This window comes from Tursiops truncatus, chromosome 12 (assembly GCF_011762595.2).
Source record: "Tursiops truncatus isolate mTurTru1 chromosome 12, mTurTru1.mat.Y, whole genome shotgun sequence".
Lineage (NCBI taxonomy): Eukaryota > Metazoa > Chordata > Mammalia > Artiodactyla > Delphinidae > Tursiops > Tursiops truncatus.
This window is the reverse complement of record NC_047045.1, coordinates 11,869,919-11,887,544: the sequence shown is the minus strand read 5'-3', so window position 1 is coordinate 11,887,544 and position 17,626 is coordinate 11,869,919. Positions and strand designations below refer to the sequence as shown.

At 39.0% G+C, this 17,626-nt stretch overlaps 1 protein-coding gene across 4 annotated transcripts in view; it reads left to right on the top strand.

Annotated features, from left to right (window-relative positions):
* Nucleotides 1-17,626, top strand: part of COL12A1 (collagen type XII alpha 1 chain) — a 114,474-nt gene that overhangs the window by 2,803 nt on the left and 94,045 nt on the right. For all 4 annotated transcript variants that reach the window (XM_073789357.1, XM_073789356.1, XM_073789358.1 and 1 more), the window contains exons 2-10: nucleotides 669-776; nucleotides 7,926-8,042; nucleotides 9,861-10,004; nucleotides 10,436-10,495; nucleotides 12,458-12,721; nucleotides 12,896-13,060; nucleotides 13,697-13,870; nucleotides 15,611-15,901; nucleotides 16,311-16,913. In XM_073789357.1, the coding sequence (XP_073645458.1) occupies nucleotides 704-776; nucleotides 7,926-8,042; nucleotides 9,861-10,004; nucleotides 10,436-10,495; nucleotides 12,458-12,721; nucleotides 12,896-13,060; nucleotides 13,697-13,870; nucleotides 15,611-15,901; nucleotides 16,311-16,913 (1,891 nt within the window). In that variant the 5' untranslated portion in view covers nucleotides 669-703. The remainder of the gene's footprint in view (nucleotides 1-668; nucleotides 777-7,925; nucleotides 8,043-9,860; nucleotides 10,005-10,435; nucleotides 10,496-12,457; nucleotides 12,722-12,895; nucleotides 13,061-13,696; nucleotides 13,871-15,610; nucleotides 15,902-16,310; nucleotides 16,914-17,626) is intronic.

Here is a 17,626-nt window from a genome sequence, read left to right as displayed (position 1 = left end):
TTCTATTGCCTTTCCCTTTTTATGATGTATTTTAGAGTTGTTTTTTTCCCCTCATCTTGAGTAAAAGATTTATCAGCTGTAAAGATAACACAGCTAGCAGGGGGTCAGGTTTCTCTTGGTCTGCACATATTTCTGTATAATCCATGTCAGACCTTCAAGAGCTGCGTATTTGTAGGCAGAACAAAATGAAGAAAAAAAGAGAGTAAAAGAGGTTTATTATACTTTTCCAAATTACCCCGAGACCACTAAAGTACCGTTACCTAAAGAGCTCAGCAGCTAGGAAAAAACGGCTGGCCAAATAAAACCCCCAGCTGGAAGAGGCATTTGGTTGAGTCAGGGAAAAGATGACCTCTGAATTAGCCATCACCCAGGGGGATGGAGTTATGTGGGGCGTGGTAAGGCCTTCACCCCGGATGTTAAGCAGGGCCAGCCTCCAGGAAAACAGGACCCGCTTTAAACTTGAACTCTCTCTTAGTGCCCGTGATTAAACTGCTGCAGATGAACTTGACTTACACTGCTTCACAATAGGCCCATTATATGCTGGTCTGGGCCCTATGGTTATTAAGGCAGATCTGGTCGGGTCCTGGCCCGGGTCCAGGCTCCAGTTCTAACCTGGCTCCCGGCCTGCCCGGACCCGGTTCTGACGCCGTCACTGCTTCCTCCCGCAGATCCCTTCATGCGGCTTTGAGCCCCGAGGCCGAGCATGCGGACCAGGCTTCCCCCAGCGCTCGCCGCCCTGGGCGCGGCCCTGCTCCTGTCTTCCATTGAGGCAGAAGGTAAAAGGCTCTTCCCTCCTTCTCCCCCGTGACCATGCAGAAGTCTAGAAAGGAAAGAAGCAGATCTTTCTTGTCTCTGTTGCTTGCTGTGTTTCTCCCTGCGCTTCGTGTGTTCTCCCGGAGTTTCTCTCCTTCGGAGAAACGCCCCCTTCTCTGAGGTCTGTCCATTTCCCAGCTCTCAGGTCTCGCTCTTTCGTATTCTGCTTAAGCCGTCCCGTACAGTGCTGTGTGCTCTCCTTGCTCTGGTCTCTGCGGTGTGCTGTCCACACTGCCACCGACACGGCCGCCTTCCGAGAGGACCAGCCGTCCGGGAGGGGGCGACGGCTGCACCCAGCTCTGCGGGACGAACACCTCCGGGGGGGGTACCCAGGAGCCCCGGAGCGCGGGCGCGCTCGCTCGTGCGCGTGGCTCGGGACTGCGACCTCGGTGACAGCACGCAATAAAAGACTCCAACAGAGCCGGCTCTGCGCGTCTGTGTGTTTTGTGGGGAGTTCAGTCGGCTAGGCGGGCGGTGCAGGCAAATGAGGTAGCAGCCCAACCGCCCAGGGGACTGGCGGGCCAGCAGAGATCCGGGACGCGGGGTGTGTTCTCGCGGCCCGAGGTCGCCGCTGTCTCTGTTTGGTTCGCTGGGCTACGAGACCCGTGGCTCAAGCCCAGGCCCAGCCCCACGCGAACAGGTTGGGTCTGGGCCAAGGTTCTCAAGCTAGGAAGCTAGCGGGCGCCTGGCAAGCCGGGCACCACCTACCCCTCCCTCCTTCCCTCAGCTTCAGACCTGAGTGCGGAGTCGCTCAGAGGTTCGGAGATGGGTCTCAGGGCCTCAGGGTCTGCAAAACGGCTCAGTACGCTCCAGCCCTTGGAAAACGAAGGACTTCTGCTAGAGTTTTAACCTTGTTTTAGGCTTGCTGCGGTGTGCACTTGATGCCTTCTTTTCTCAGCATTCGCGGAACAAGCCCTTTCTGTATATTGACCCAAGAGGGGCTTCTGTGTCCTCTCAGTTATCGTTGGAGACCTGATAAACTAGATTTATTGTTCTGCAAGGTAAATGGGGTAATACCATAAAAGACATCTTAAGAAATGTATACTTTTTTTCCAATGCAGAAATGCCCCCGATGAAATTAAGGGAGGAGAGCAATACTTCTGTGTGGGTCAGTGTGGAAGGGGGGTAGGGCGGGGGGGGGGGGGTTGTGTTTCTTAGAGGCTGTGGGGAAGGAGAGCTGTTTTATGACCACACTGAGATTTTCAAAAACTTTCTATTGTGTTTGATTCTCTAGTTTGAGACTGCAGGTACAAAAGACTAAGATTGGGCAAAGCAGAGAGTCTTCAGAATGTACGGCTTGTTCAGAAAAGTGAGGGAAACGTGCTGGCTCTTCTTATCTGATTAATACTTTATGAATGTAGAGGCTTTTCAGAGTGGCCTCTGTGAAGTAATATTCAGCTGAGGTTGCCTTTAATGTTCCTTTCTATGTCGTTGTTAGGAAGGAATTTCACTTGAGGAACTTCTGGAAGCCTTACTAAAGATATTTTTAGATAATTCACTAAAGTGGCATATTTATTGCTCATTAAGAAAATAGTTATTTGAAAATCAGAAAGGGTTGAGAAGTCTTAGGACAAGGATTGGGTTGGAAATGATGTAAATGGAAAAAAATCAGTTCTGAATTGGATAATGGCTGGTTAGCAAAGTGCAGTTGAAAAGAACATTTTACTGTCTACATTACTGATTGTTTCCGTATTTCTCATAATTTATCTTTTAGATTTGTATTTATTTCCACATTATACAGCTCTTTCTTTTGCTTTCTTAAGCTGTTTCTCTTCTTGTCTCTCACCCACTTAGTCCAGCATTTAATAATGATCCTTTTGTAAGATCTGTTATGTGGAGGGGGCCTTATTCTAGTTTGGCACTGTCAAATAGAAACAGACTGTGAGCCACAGATGCAAGCCACATATGTAACTTAAAATCTTCTGGTTATGACATTAAAAAAGGAAGAAGAAAAAGGAGAAATTAATCTTTATAACATATTTCACTTAACCTAATATATCCATAATATTACCATTTAAACATGTAATCAATATAAAAATTATTAGTAAGATATTTTGCATTCTTTGTAGCTAAGTCTGAAATTGGGTATGTATGTTACGCTTGCAGTGCATTTCATCTGGACTGGCCACATTTCAAGCGCTTGATAGCCACGTGTGGTTTGTGGCTCCAGTACTGGACAGCAAAGCTCCGGTGTTAATTCCTAAGTGGCCCCAGGAGCCTGGGAAGGGCTAACAAAGTTTGTGGCCAAGGCCTTTCTGGGGACAATGGGCTGCAAACAGAATTTCTCTGAAGTATTTCTGATGGCACATTTCACAAATTCAACTGGCAGCCCTGCTTCTTGATATGTTAGTTTGATCTTAGTTCAAAAGTAGCCATTGTGGAGGGTGGGAGGGAGACGCCAGAGGGAGGAGATATGGGGATGTATGTATATGTGTAGCTGATTCACTATGCTATACAGCAGAAACTAACACACCATTGTAAAGCAATTATACTCCAATAAAGATGTTTTAAAAAAAAAGGGTACATTAAAAAAAAAAAAGTAGCCATTGCTACTTTTCTTTCCCTTTTGCAACTCATGCTTGTACTCTTGTATTCATACTATTTTCCAGTCAATTTCTACTTACTTTTTTTTATATGTTGAAAGCTCAATACCTTTAATTAAAAGGTTTTGGCGTTCACTTTTTGCATTGCTCCTTTTTTATAGGGGTACCACCTTTGTCATGTTGTTTTCTTCTACTTACTTATACAAGGAACTTTATTTTTCATAATACAGTATTTGTTCCATAGAAATAAGAGTGAAAGTGATTTTTTTTTTTGCTTTTAATATTTGTAATTTTTAGCTACAGCATAGACTTTATTAACCTTATAACCTGGCCAGTGCTCTGTAAGATCTAGAATGTGTAACTTATTTTTGGTTCCTGTATCATACAGTATGTAAATTGCCATTTAGAAAATTTAACGCTTTGCATTTAAAGATTAATGGCCAGTGTTCCCTGAGAGTTAGACGCCTTTCTAGTTAATCTAGAATTTGAGATGGACATATGTTTTGTAAAAAAAATAGAGTTGTAATTTTAGTAAGTCTGATTTGTAGTTCATAATATATAATGAACGATTGGATATTTTTAGTTCATGAGTGAGTTGAAGTCTTAAGCTTTAATTATCTTACATCTAGGTTAAGAGGCTAATTAATGTATATTTCTATACTCCTGTGTCTAACTTATGTTCTAACAGAAATTTCAAACTCGATGGGAACTTATAGATCATCTGTTCTAATCCTCTCATTTTCCAAATGAGAAAATGAGGACCAGAGAAGCTGAATAACTCAGTCAACTAACCTGATTGCCTAGGGACAAGGCATAGACAAGACCCAGGTCTTCTAGTCCTGGTTTCGTGCTAGTTTGCCCACACTGTGCTGCTTTCTTGCTTGAAAACGGGTCGACCCAGTCAGTTTCATGAAAGGATGCATTTTGTAATCTGTACAGAATAATTTATTACTTGTCTAAAATATTAACTTTTCAACTGCTTATTTTTGGTATCTTATAAACACAGACGAAATGAGTATCTGTATCATGGCAGAGATCATTAAATTTATACTAGCTTTGGAAGGAAAAGTTAAACTAATGCATACTGAATATAGTGAAACCACACTTTGTGCACTTCTCAAGGTTTCTGCCATTAAGGTAGTACCCTTCTCAGTGTTGCCATCACAAAGATTAGACTAAAGGTCTTACTAGTTCATCAAGATGATATTTTAGTAGTGTGTTCTCAGTTTTCCTTTACCTTTAATACATTTTATACACTTGCCAAATCTTACTAGACTAATCTCCTCCCACCTGTCCGTCCATCTATCCATCCATCCATCCATCCATCCATCCATCCATCCATCCACCTCTGGGTAAACTTTTATGTCTTCCTCTTGGGTGCCATAATTAAAAACAATGTTTTGTGAAAGAATTATATGTCAAGGTAGATACTTTGGTTTCAAAATTGCTTGAACAAGTTGTAAAGTTAATATACCAAATTCTATCTGTATCTGAATTGGAGATGTCTGAATAGCACATATTGATTGTTGACCAGGCATCAAATAAAGGTTTTTTATAGAGAAATACTTATGTATATTTTAATAGGCAAATACATATCAATATTGGTTTCTAAAGTTAATCTTCCACTCAAATATTTCTTATTTTTTACATTTAAGCAAATATGGTAGGAAGCTGTATGCTCTGGAGTCAGACTATGGGATCAAAGTTTTCCTGCCTATTAGCTGTGTTAACCCTTGCGAATTTCACTGACTCACCCGTTAATCAGGGATAATTAGGCCACTCTTCTGGGTGATCATAAGAAAAGAAGGAGACAATATATAAAGTGACTAGCTCTCTGCCTGTCACAGAAGAGACACTCAGCAAATGCTAGCTATAATTATTCCTAAAAAGTCCTAAATCCTGCCAATTTATCTAAGGAAGATACCAGCAGAATGCAGTTTTCATAGCATAGCTTTTTGATAACAAAAAGCATTATTCATAAATATGAACTTAACCTGCTAGTGTTATGAATACTTAAAATTTTAGTTTCTTCACTATCAGTATTCAGTTTTATGAATATATATGATTGCTATCTTATTTATTTATAATTTTACTTCTCTTTGTCTTCGTTCAGATTCTTCTTCTACACAACTATGAGTCTTTACAGTCATGATCCCTATGTAGGTAGTTCATCCTAGAAATATTCTGGCATCTGCATAGACGCTGCTTGTAACAATGCAAGGGCGGTTGTGAATTATTTTTATATAAAATAAAAGATTTTCAAAGTTAATGAAGATACATTTCGCATTGATTCAAGTTGACAGGGGTCCACACTCACACCTGCTTTATTATCTTTTTTCATGAGACAAACAAGCAAAATATATAAACAGAATGGCAAGCCTAAAAGGTTTTACAAGAGATAAAAGTGGCAAGAAGAGAAGTGGAAAGGGCTCTCTGTTGTACACAAGCTGGTCGACCATTCTTTCCTACTTTTGATCCCCAAGTACCACATCTGAGTTTCTATAAACACCTTAAAGTCCTCTGAAATGTTAAAGACTTTTCCCAACAGTCAATTTTTCAGTTTTTCTGGAATCCTGGTCATTTGGAAATCAACAAGGTGGGCGGCTGCTGCCCCTCAGCAGCTTTAACCTAATGTCTGCTGCTTCAGGTCAATTTCCTTGCAAGGTTGGTGGTACTGTTTTTCCATGTACTGATTTTTTTTAAAAGCATGCTCAGGCCAGTTGCCTCTGCCTTTGCATTAAATTTGTCCTGAGCCATTGCTACTGGAACAATATTTTATAATGATATTCTTAATACCTATTGTCCTATTAACATCTGTTGCATGCTTGTTATACTAAGTGATGACTGCCAGTAAACCTCGCAAAACGGTTACAGACAGCAGAATGTTGAGTAATTAAACTATGCATGTAGACTAATAGTCTAATCTCACTGCCTGTGTATGGATAGTAAGAAAATAACATTCATTCCATTACTAGCGTATCCAATAAGAATAAAAAGCCATCTCCTACAGTTGGAAGCAGCAGTTCATTAAAGCAAACGTTTGCTTAATTTGTATAATTTCCATTAAAATGTGCTATTAATATTACATAAATACCTAACCCCAGTTCAATTCTATGACTCATGTCTCAAAGCTACTGCTATAGTTCAATTGACCTTTAGGAAAACCTAAAAGGAGACTGTAATCTCTCAAAAGAGAGACAAAAATTCTGACTCACCAGGAATACTTTCAATCCGAAACACTTTAAGAAGAGTATGGCAGAAAGTCATCTTATTGTGTGGACCTGCTTCAAGAGTAATACTTTTTAATGCATCGACCATGCACTGACAGTGAGTCAGTACAATGCTGCATGATGAGGCATGAACACTGCAGAGAGAATATCATTATAAAATATTTCTGGAATGTCTTTGTGTAACGACTATTGTACATGGAGGCTTTCATTCATTGTGGGAAACTAAAAACAAGTCAACATTTCATTGACACATGCATGATGCTGTACAGTTTTGTATGTAAACTATTGCTTTCTGTACTTTTCAATTATTCCTGTCATTGACTTCTCCAAGATTTATGCGCAGTCGTGTCTTCAGATGGCTGATCCTTCCTCACTATTTTCTTTAAGTTCTGTAAATAAATGTCCATAAATATACATTGATGTTGTCTTTTCATAATTAACCATTGTTTTGTAAAGGACCATACTGGCATTTTAATTTAAAATGCCACTTCTAGTATGGAGTATACCTGCTGCAAAGGAAAATAACAGCGTTGGTTTACACCTTGCAAACGTACAGCAAATTGGTGTAAACAGGCAGAATGTTTGTTAGTTTTATAAACATCTGTATATCACTCTTTATATACTTATAACTGATTGACACCCCTTATTACTATTTTTGAACATTGGTCTATATGAATACAAATATACATTTAAATGTATATTTCCTTGTGAGACATAACAGTGCTAAATTTCCCATGATTCCTCCTTTTTATTTCAATACATTTTTCATCTCTGCCACAGATTGAGAATTATCAAACAAAAATTAATAACAAGGCAATGATGCAGAGAATGAACCAAAATATCATTGATCCTTTTCCACATTATGGAAAAAATGTATTATGTCAGTGTTCTCACTTAACCTCTGTGGTTGTAAGCAGGTTGTGATTTGGCATGCTTATTCAAAATGCACTCAGCATGTATCGAAAGTTCCTTAATTGTTATGTGAATTGTTTGCATATGTGGTTATTATATGTGATTTCATTGTACCTGTATATGTACTTGTATCCAAATATGTTTCTATTATGCTTGATTTTGCTGGCCATTCTTGGATGACCGAGCAACTCAAGAATCCAAAGTGTTTTGTGCTGTCTTCTGTAATATGTATACTCTCTGATGTTTTGTCACATCTTGTCAGCTTTTAATTTTATTCTCGTCCAACAAGATATCTTTTATATTTGTTGGAAACAAATTTATGCAAAGACAATTTTAGTAAGCTTTGCTCAACACAATTCTTTATTAATTAAATTGACCGTTTTGTGACATTGGAAAGTGTAACTGATATCAACTCTCTCTCTTGCAGTTGACCCACCTTCAGACTTGAATTTTAAAATTATAGATGAAAATACTGTTCATATGTCATGGGCAAGACCACCTGATCCAATTGTGGGTTTCAAAATAACAGTGGACTCCACAACGGGTAAGTTTTGACATGTTGGGATTTTAGGACAGAGACATCAAAGGTGATATAATCTGATCTTTTCCCCTCCTTCCATTTCATTATGAGGAAGCCAGGATTTAGAAAACCTGAGGGGTTCACCTAACGTCGCAAGATATTTGGTGGACTCAGATCTCCAGATTTCCAGCCCAGGACCCGTTATTATATTTTTATAGTGTTAGCTTTATTAACTTGGTTTGCTGTGCTAAGCTGTTGTTACTAAAAATAGACTGCCCCCCCATCAGAATATTGCTGGTAATCTTTGCTTTTATAAAATAGAATGATCACTTCTTGACATTCTTCTTGAATCACTTAATCTGTCCAACACTTCAAGTGACAAGTGATGAAGTGAGTTATTACGCCTTGCCCAGTGTCCTGCACACTTCAGTACCCAGGACACAGATTCTGGGATGGTGGTGAGCTGCCATGATGGAAGACAACGATTTACTAGACAGATTCTGTAGATCCTAAGGCTAAGAGTCTTTGAAAGAAGAAAATTTGTTTTGCTTGTTCTCAAAAGTTTTCTTTAGTATTCGTGATGTTGCCCAAGTGTGGAGAACCCATCTCTGTTGATTAACTTTTATTTCTAACGTGGAATGGGAAAATAACCAGTTTTACTAGCACTGGCCAAGTGGTAGGAAGAGGTCTGTATCGGCTGACAGAAGCGATAGATGATGTCAACATGACTTAGCACCAGAGCCGTGTTTACATACTTGTGGCCTTTAAAAAATACCACTGATTTTAAATCCTGGTTTATCAGGAAATTGGGAAGCTGTATTTTTCTCCCATATGATCCGAGAACTTAAAAAGCGATCAAGAATTTACTTTTTATTCCTTGAATATTTTCTTCCCAGATATATTTGCCGTTAACTATTTCATTTATTCCAAAGCAGAAAAACAGTTGAAAAAGAGTTCATCTGGTTTCCAGATGTTGGCAATGACTGACTCCTATACCTTAAAAACCTAGCAGAGCCCTGGTGTCTTGTTTTCCCATGGGGGCCCTGGTGGGTTCTGCAATGCTCCACATGTAAACCTGGAGCATTTCTCAGGGTTCTTTTACATTCGTTACCTTTTTCGATTATTTATGTTTTGATGAAAATTTAATATGTTTAAGAATTTTAAAAGTCACTTAGTCCCTAGGAACTACTGTGTTTCCTGATTGAATTGAGCATTATCATAATCTAGAAGGAAGTACATAATTGTCAGTATATAAGGAAACGCTCAGTACACTGTACCTTGAAATGTTTGATACCTAGTTAAGTCAATTCAGAGGACCATGGTTACCCATTAGCGTATGCTCCCATCCCCCGCTGGAGTACGGAGGATGCACTTCTGTAGAAGAGGATGCTGTTTCCCAGTAGATGTTCCTTTTCGCCTATGGGGTTTGTTGTCTTTGAGTTGATTTTCAGCCCTTCTTTTTCTTTCAGTGCTCTCCTCCAGTGCATCATTTAAAATTAAATTATTTTCTGCTTTATCTCTAATTTATAAAAACATGTGTTGTCTACCATTAATATTCAAAAATAATGAGAGATTTTTGTTTGATATTCTGGTATATCTTTAATCTAGAGGAATACTTGAGTCCACAAACAAATATGGAATATGATTGTAACAAGTAAAGGCAATGCCAGTCCATTTATTGAATTTCTAGAATTCAAAATGTTTGTTTTGGAAGGCAGTAAAAAATAGTGTTTGGGTATTCTAAAAAAAATGTGTATTTTGAATTTTCAGATTTTGAGTATATGTTATGTTATATGTGAAAAAAGTTTTGTTGCACTGATGTTTTTCCTTCTATATTTTCAGATGGGCCCACTAGGGAATTTACCCTTGCAGCTAGTACCACTGAAACTTTATTAACAGAGCTCATACCTGAAATAGAGTATGTGGTGACAATCACTTCATATGATGAAGTAGAAGAAAGTGTACCAGTTATAGGCCAATTAACAAGTAAGCACACACATAAAGTACTTTTATACCTTATGTTTTGCAGAAGATTTCTCCAGCTTTCAAATTTAAGTTGTTGTTATGCAGAGTTAATTTATATCCATATTAGCTATTCTTTCAATGATCCTAGATGTTCGTAGCTGTGAATAATTCATTCCTGATTTATAATCCTGGTCTCTGGAAACAACGGGAATATTATGAATGAAAACTGTTAAAAACGTTAGGCTTTGCCAGACAACAATGTTAATATCCATTTTGAAATGTATCTAAAATCTCCCTAAAAATAATGAGATTTGCAAGGGAATGCTTATTTGGCTGTATTCTCTGACCAGCTGGGAACGGACCATACATTTGAAAGACAACGTACTTATTTTCTTCTTAGGAAGTAATTGTATGGGTCCATTTCTTTTTGTAATAATCAAGTTTTGATTCAGTTCAAACAGGTGGCCCGATAAAGCCAGGGGAGAAGAAACCTGGAAAAACAGAGATACAAAGTAAGCATTTCCCTTAATATTTGTGCTTGGCTTTGCAGAACTTATAAATGTAATCTAAAGGAGATGTTCCAACTAGGTCCATAGTTTCATCTCACTCCTATATGAATTTCTGTAAGCTTTATCTACAGGAAGTACAGGCAACGTGTTAGTAATGTATGACTAAGTGGTTGTAACACCTACGTTCTGACTTTCTAACCATTCATTCTATGTACTAAATATTCTTTTGACTGGGAGTGTTTTAAATGTGTGTGTGTCCAAGTTCCCCTGCAGGATTTTGGCAGTAGGTGAAAAACAAAGCTCATCACTGGACTTAACTCCTTTCTCAAAGACAAACTATAGAAATAGGTGGTAGCTCAGGGATGCATGAGAGCTACAGGGCTGGACCACAAGGGAGATGCCCTCACAGTGTTTTCAGCAATTCCATTGCCATGAAAATGTATTTCTATGTCTCTGTATATGTTATGCTTATTTCTAGGGTGTTTACATGGGCTTAGTTGGTGCAGTTGTAACCGTTTCCGGAGTCTCTGTAAGACGTCCCTGATAAGTTGATGCATTTGTAATCAAATGAAAGCAGTGTCTGGTTTTGTGGCTTCTAGCCCCTTTTGGTCTTACACTGCTCTGTGTGACTTGCTGGGATGGATCCCTGAAGGGTTTCTTGGACTTCTAATTTTGCCACCTTGTAAATTGGATTTATGACTCAGGATAACAATAAAAAGATTGTGAACATGAAGTTCCCTTTATCCTGAATTTTTCCCGCCAGGTCACTGTTTATAATTCTTTTTGATGTCTAATCATCTGAAGCGAAGTTTATAGTATGCAGTTACAATGCAAATATTTTCCCTGAATCATCAATATTTATTCTAAATCAAAGCATTATTCTAAATACTGACTTTCAGTAGGCTTAAATTGGCCCATTAAATAGTAGGCAAAAATTATTTAGGCATGCAACTTGTATTGGCTTGCAAATTTCCCAGGACCTTTCCTCCTCTTCCTAGCCAAATACTTCTCTATTATCTACCAACTGACTGCAGGGACAAAAATATCTTCAGAAAATTCACTCAGCTTTGCCTTATGAATACAGATTTTCATAAAAACCAACGTGTTCCCCCCTCCCCACCTGACCACAGAGAGAGGGAAAAATATGTTTGGTTATAAAGGCCAATTGTTGCATTTTTAGTGATTTAGGGGTACTACATATATTTTTACTTTTGAATGAAAATGTTTTCCCCCATTTTGTTTAGTACAAGAAGGTTTTAGTTGTCAATTTAAAATACATTGATAATTAGGACAAGATATTATGGCGATTTTGCATCACATTTATGCTTGTTGGTACTTCTGTTAAGACTCCATTAACCCTCTAGACTAGCGAGCTGCAAACGTTAGACAATTATATCGTAAAATGCAGGAGAATTGTTAAAAAAGATGTGCTCTTTTCTTCACCCCTACCGCATTTGCTTAAATGGTACAGCAATTGTTTTGTCTTTATTGATCTCAGAATACCAAGAATGAAAACACTTTGCTTACATTTCTTTTGTCTGTCTCCTAGATATTTTATATAGTTTTTACTTGGAGAAAAGAGTGAGGATATAGTTATAAAAATAGACAAATCAATAGCAACGATACTTGGGTCACAGGCTCTTGGAGAATGGGTCATATATGTATCTAGTCTTGCACAGTGTCTTATACAACCGTTTAAAGACGTGTAGTTGCAGAGATGCATACTGAAAATGCTTCTATGTGTGCCAATAAAGTTTTACATTCTTTTGTGCATGTCAGTTGTGGGTAAAGAACAATGTGAAAAGTTCGAATGAACAAAATGCTGTTTCCCAGTAGATGTTCCTTTTAGCCTATGGGGTTTGTTGTCTTTGAGTTGACAGCCTTTTTGCCACGTTAGTTTGTATTCCTTAATGCTAGATGGATTTATTAGTGTGTCATTTAAAAAATATATCACATGCATTTCAGAATGCTCTGTCAGTGCCTGGACTGATCTAGTGTTCCTTGTGGATGGCTCGTGGAGTGTGGGAAGAAATAATTTCAAGTACATTTTAGACTTCATTGCTGCTCTTGTGTCTGCTTTTGACGTTGGGGAAGAGAAGACAAGGGTTGGAGTTGTTCAGTACAGCTCTGACACCAGGACGGAATTTAACTTAAATCAGTACTACCAACGGGATGAACTGCTTGCCGCAATTAAAAAAATCCCATACAAAGGTGGCAACACGATGACAGGTATGTTTCTACAAATTGTGGTATTGTTTAAGATAAATGAAGTATCTATTTGGGAAAGAAATGACGCATTGCCCAAATTATCATATGTTAAATAATTTTGAAATTAATCCCATAGCTTTGGATTTTGGTAAAATTGTGTCACGTGGAACTGAACATATTTCTTTTTCATTTCAGGGGAAGCCATTGATTACTTAATTAAAAATACTTTCACGGAATCTGCTGGATCAAGAGTTGGCTTTCCCAAAGTGGCAATTATTATTACCGATGGCAAATCCCAGGACGAAGTGGAAATTCCAGCAAGGGAGCTTCGCAGTATTGGGGTTGAAGTGTTCTCTTTGGGTAGGTCAAGTTTGGTTCAGTATTTTCATTTTAGAACTACTTTAATACTTAATGGCCAGGAAGATGAAGGGTTGATTCCTCGAGGAAGGATTCTTTCTCAAGGAAGGAAAGCAGTTTTTACTGCATTTGATAGTGTAGTGTTAATCCAAATCATTTTTGAGTAAAAGTTCTGCTTATCTATTTCTCTCACGTAACTCCTTTAGCATATGCATTAAGTAAGGCGGTATTCACATTCTTTGTCAACACTCTGCTTTTCAAAGAATGCTGGGCCAATGATTCTAATAAAGATCCTCCTCCTATTATCATTAAGTGTTTTTTATGTTTCCTCTCTTATGTAACACTTGAAGAATTCAGAGGGTTCCAGCTCATTCAGGACTCTGGAAGTACAAAGTATTATCTTTACAGATGGCAGGGACAAATGATGGCATGGTTGGCATGAGAGCCCACTCTGTTTTACCAACTAGCCTTTTGCCTCTTTGGCCATGTTACGTGAAATGGGAAAATGCTTTTGTCATTTCAACAGTTGCACATTCATTAGGACGCAAAACAATTCCAGTTTATGACTGAATAGGAGTCGAAAATGTCTTTACTTCCCACACTTCCCTTCCCACATCCTTGTCCTTTTTTTTTTTTAAGGCATTAAAGCCGCAGATGCAAAAGAACTCAAACAAATCGCCTCCACACCTTCCCTAAATCACGTTTTCAACGTGGCCAACTTCGACGCGATTGTGGACATCCAGAACGAGATCATCTCCCAGGTGTGCTCAGGTGTGGACGACCAGCTCGGGGAATTGGTCAGTGGAGAAGAAGGTGAGTGAATTGTTGGGCGTTCCCATGTGTCCCCCTCTTCCATTGCTTGAGAGCAGTTACGGCTTCACAGGCAGAGGGACATTTAGTTTAGCATTCTGGTTCTATGAAATGGCGGAGGAAAAGAGTTTCCGTCACCATACTCTGCAGAGTGTTTTCAGGGTTCTTAAGAATATTTCAAAGATCAGTCAGTTTGATCCTCCCACATTTGGAAAATGCTTCCATTTTATCAGTCATTGCTTTTAAGTACGTGGGAGAGAGAAAAGACATTTCATAAGCATCCTTTGGAGTATTAAAAAGTCACAGTTTCCATAATTGTTCGCCTCTCAGCCTAAGAATTCGCAACTGATTAAAGATAAGTTCTAAAGAGCTACATCTTCAATCATATAAACTCCTTAATCTACAAACCCCAAGTATTTTGGCAATGTTATTATTATTTCATGGACTGAATCTCTTTCTTTGTTTTACTGCCTAATGTCTGATTGTTTCCTCTGCTTTATTACAAAATCCACCCCCGCCCATCTTTCCCCTGGTCAACCTCTCTTTACTCAGTCTTTTAAAGCATTCACGTGTTTCACATTGACTAGGGTGTGTGTGCGAGGTTAGGCCAAAGTTTGGTTCTGCCCCCGTTTGAACTCTCCCTGGAAGGGGTGTGGGCTGCGTTGCAGTCCGTTTTGGGGCCTCTTCTCTCTGTTGCTGGCGATCGCCTGAGACTTCCGCTCCCCAGCACTGTCTCCGCATCAATCCAGAGCTTTGCCTAAACTTCCAGTTGGCACATCCATTGCTTTCCTCCCACTGCTTCTCACTTCCTTATGCGTCATTTTTATGGACTACATCCGATTGCCTTTTTGAGAGGACAGTGGGTAACCTTGTACATATTTTATCATCCACTGTTGCGGCCTGACTTATAAAAACTTAGAACTATACCTTCTGGTTCCTGGCAAGTCTAAAACTTGGATGATTTGGTCTGAAATAGCTTAAAATACTTTGTTATCTGCTAAGTGTTGGATTGGCTGAAAAGTTCGTTCGGAACATCTTAACGGAAAATCCCGAACGAACTTTTTGGCCAGCCCAATACACGACTCTGTTCTACACTGAGTAAGGATAGAACATTTTTAGATGATCAGTATTTGCTTGTCAATATGCATGTTGTAAACCATTGTTTCACCCCTGTTTGGTGGCATTATGAACATAGCTGAACTTTTTTTCTTATCTTGAATAAGTGGAAATACAATTGCTTAAGACGATAAGAGCCTGTCATTTAAGAACTGCTGAATTCTTTATCTTTCTTGGCATATTATAAAGTATCTTAAATGTTACATTATTATGCTTATATTACTATTAAGAGAGAAAAACTTTCTAAAGCATTGAGTAAGTCATTGATTTAACAAATACTCATCAAGTGCTTCCTTTGGTACCTGAATAAAGGCAATGAGTGTAATACCAAAACCAGAATGGAAAATCTTGGTCCCAGAGAATGAATTAGGCATCAGATGTCCTATTATTAATTTCTCCAAGGACTTCTTTTTCCCTAAACTTCTCATCTCTCTGATTAAAATTCAGGCACTGAGTCTCTTTCGGTTTGATGGGTACAGGTGGAAGTGGGGGACTGGGATTGGGGAACTTTTCCTGATGCATTCATGATTAATTCGAATAAGGAAAATTGAGGTGCAAACATGAAGACCTCGTTAACAGGGTTGCATCTCACTGTTATAAATCACTCTTCTGCTCATTATTTTGTAGTTGTTGAACCTCCTTCAAATTTGATTGCCACGGAAGTCTCATCAAAATACGTTAAGCTAAGTTGGAATCCATCTCCTAGCCCAGTGACTGGCTATAAAGTTCTCCTTACACCCATGACCGCAGGAAGCCGACAGCATGCTCTGAGTGTGGGTCCTCAGACGACCACACTCAATGTTCGTGACCTCTCAGCAGACACAGAATACCAGATCAGCGTTTCTGCCATGAAGGGACTGACATCCAGTGAACCGGTTTCAATAATGGAGAAGACTCAGCCAATGAAAATTCAAGTGGGTGAGTTAATGGGTGTATCACTGAGTCTGGAATACCTGAAGGTCCATTTAATAGTATGCTGGTTCAGGTTTACTTTTAAACAAAATGTTTGCAATAGTTTTCTTTTAAAGAAGGCTGCTTACTAAGAAAAGCAGATACCATAGGCCTTCCATATCTGAGGTTCCGTATCCACAGATTCAACCACTGTGTGGTCTGACGTTGGTTGAATCTGCAGATGTGGAATCCGCGGATCTGGAGGGCTTACTTCCCTATGCCATTTTATAGAATGGACCTGAGCATCCCTGGAGTTTGGTGTAGGGAAGGAGGTCCTGGAACCAATCCCCCAAGGATACAGAGGGACAGCTGTATCTATATTTTATTGATTAATTTGGATTTGTTGAACTTTAATGGGCTTTCTTTCTTTTTACAGAATGCTCACGTGGTGTGGATATAAAAGCCGATATTGTGTTTTTGGTTGATGGCTCCTATAGCATTGGGATTGCAAACTTTGTTAAAGTTAGAGCCTTTTTGGAAGTTCTCGTCAAAAGTTTTGAGATTTCACCGAATAGGGTACAGATAAGTCTTGTCCAGTACAGCCGGGATCCTCATACTGAGTTCACATTGAAAAAATTCACCAAAGTTGAAGATATAATCGAAGCAATAAACACCTTCCCCTACAGAGGAGGATCTACCAACACTGGGAAAGCAATGACTTACGTTAGAGAGAAAATATTTGTGCCGAGCAAGGGTTCAAGAAGCGACGTCCCAAAGGTCATGATTCTTATCACGGATGGAAAATCTTCCGATGCTTTCAGAGACCCAGCTATAAAACTAAGGAATTCCGATGTTGAAATCTTTGCAGTTGGTGTGAAGGATGCTGTTCGCTCAGAATTAGAAGCCATTGCCTCTCCTCCTGCCGAGACCCATGTGTTCACAGTGGAAGATTTTGATGCTTTTCAGAGGATATCTTTTGAACTCACACAGTCTATCTGTCTTAGAATTGAGCAAGAATTGGCAGCTATAAAGAAAAAAGGTCAGTAGGCTTTGTAAAGTAAAAGTCATCTCTTCATGAACACAGCATTTGTGCTTCTAAAATTGTGGATAATAGGCTTTGTCAATTATTTTTATCTATAGGAAAAAGTAACCTTCCTATGTTATTGAAAACTACTGAACTTAACTCATTTAGCTCTGAGATATGACTTTCTCCTGGGTGTGGGTCAGGTATTTATTGGTGAAAAAGCTGTTTATCCTAAGAGTCATGAGCTGTATTTGATCTTAGATCCTCAGTCAGGGCGGGGAACCAGCTTTATTAAACCCATTTGTCGCATCCAGTTCAATAACCACGAATTGAGTGTCTACCATGTGTTAGATGCTGAGCTAGTTGCTTTGAATCAAAGGTGACTGGAACATAGTCCTGGATCTTTGAATCCTCCTTATGCATTCTCTTTCCTGGACCATTTTTTGGGCATCCTTCCTTACATCTGGAATTCCCTATCCTTTTTTCTTCATTTGTCCAAATTCTGTTTTTCAACATTCGATTAAAAGTCCCATCTCTTTCATCAAGCTTCTTAATTGTTCTAGGGCTATAACACTTATCACTTATAGTCATTTGGCATTCAAATATACTACTTTCTTTTGTTAATAACTTTACACTCTCTTGTCTCTCCAATTTGATTGTATGTCCCCTAAGGACAGTGAGTGTGCCTTCAACCTTGTGCCTTCCTATGATTTAGTTTAATAAATATT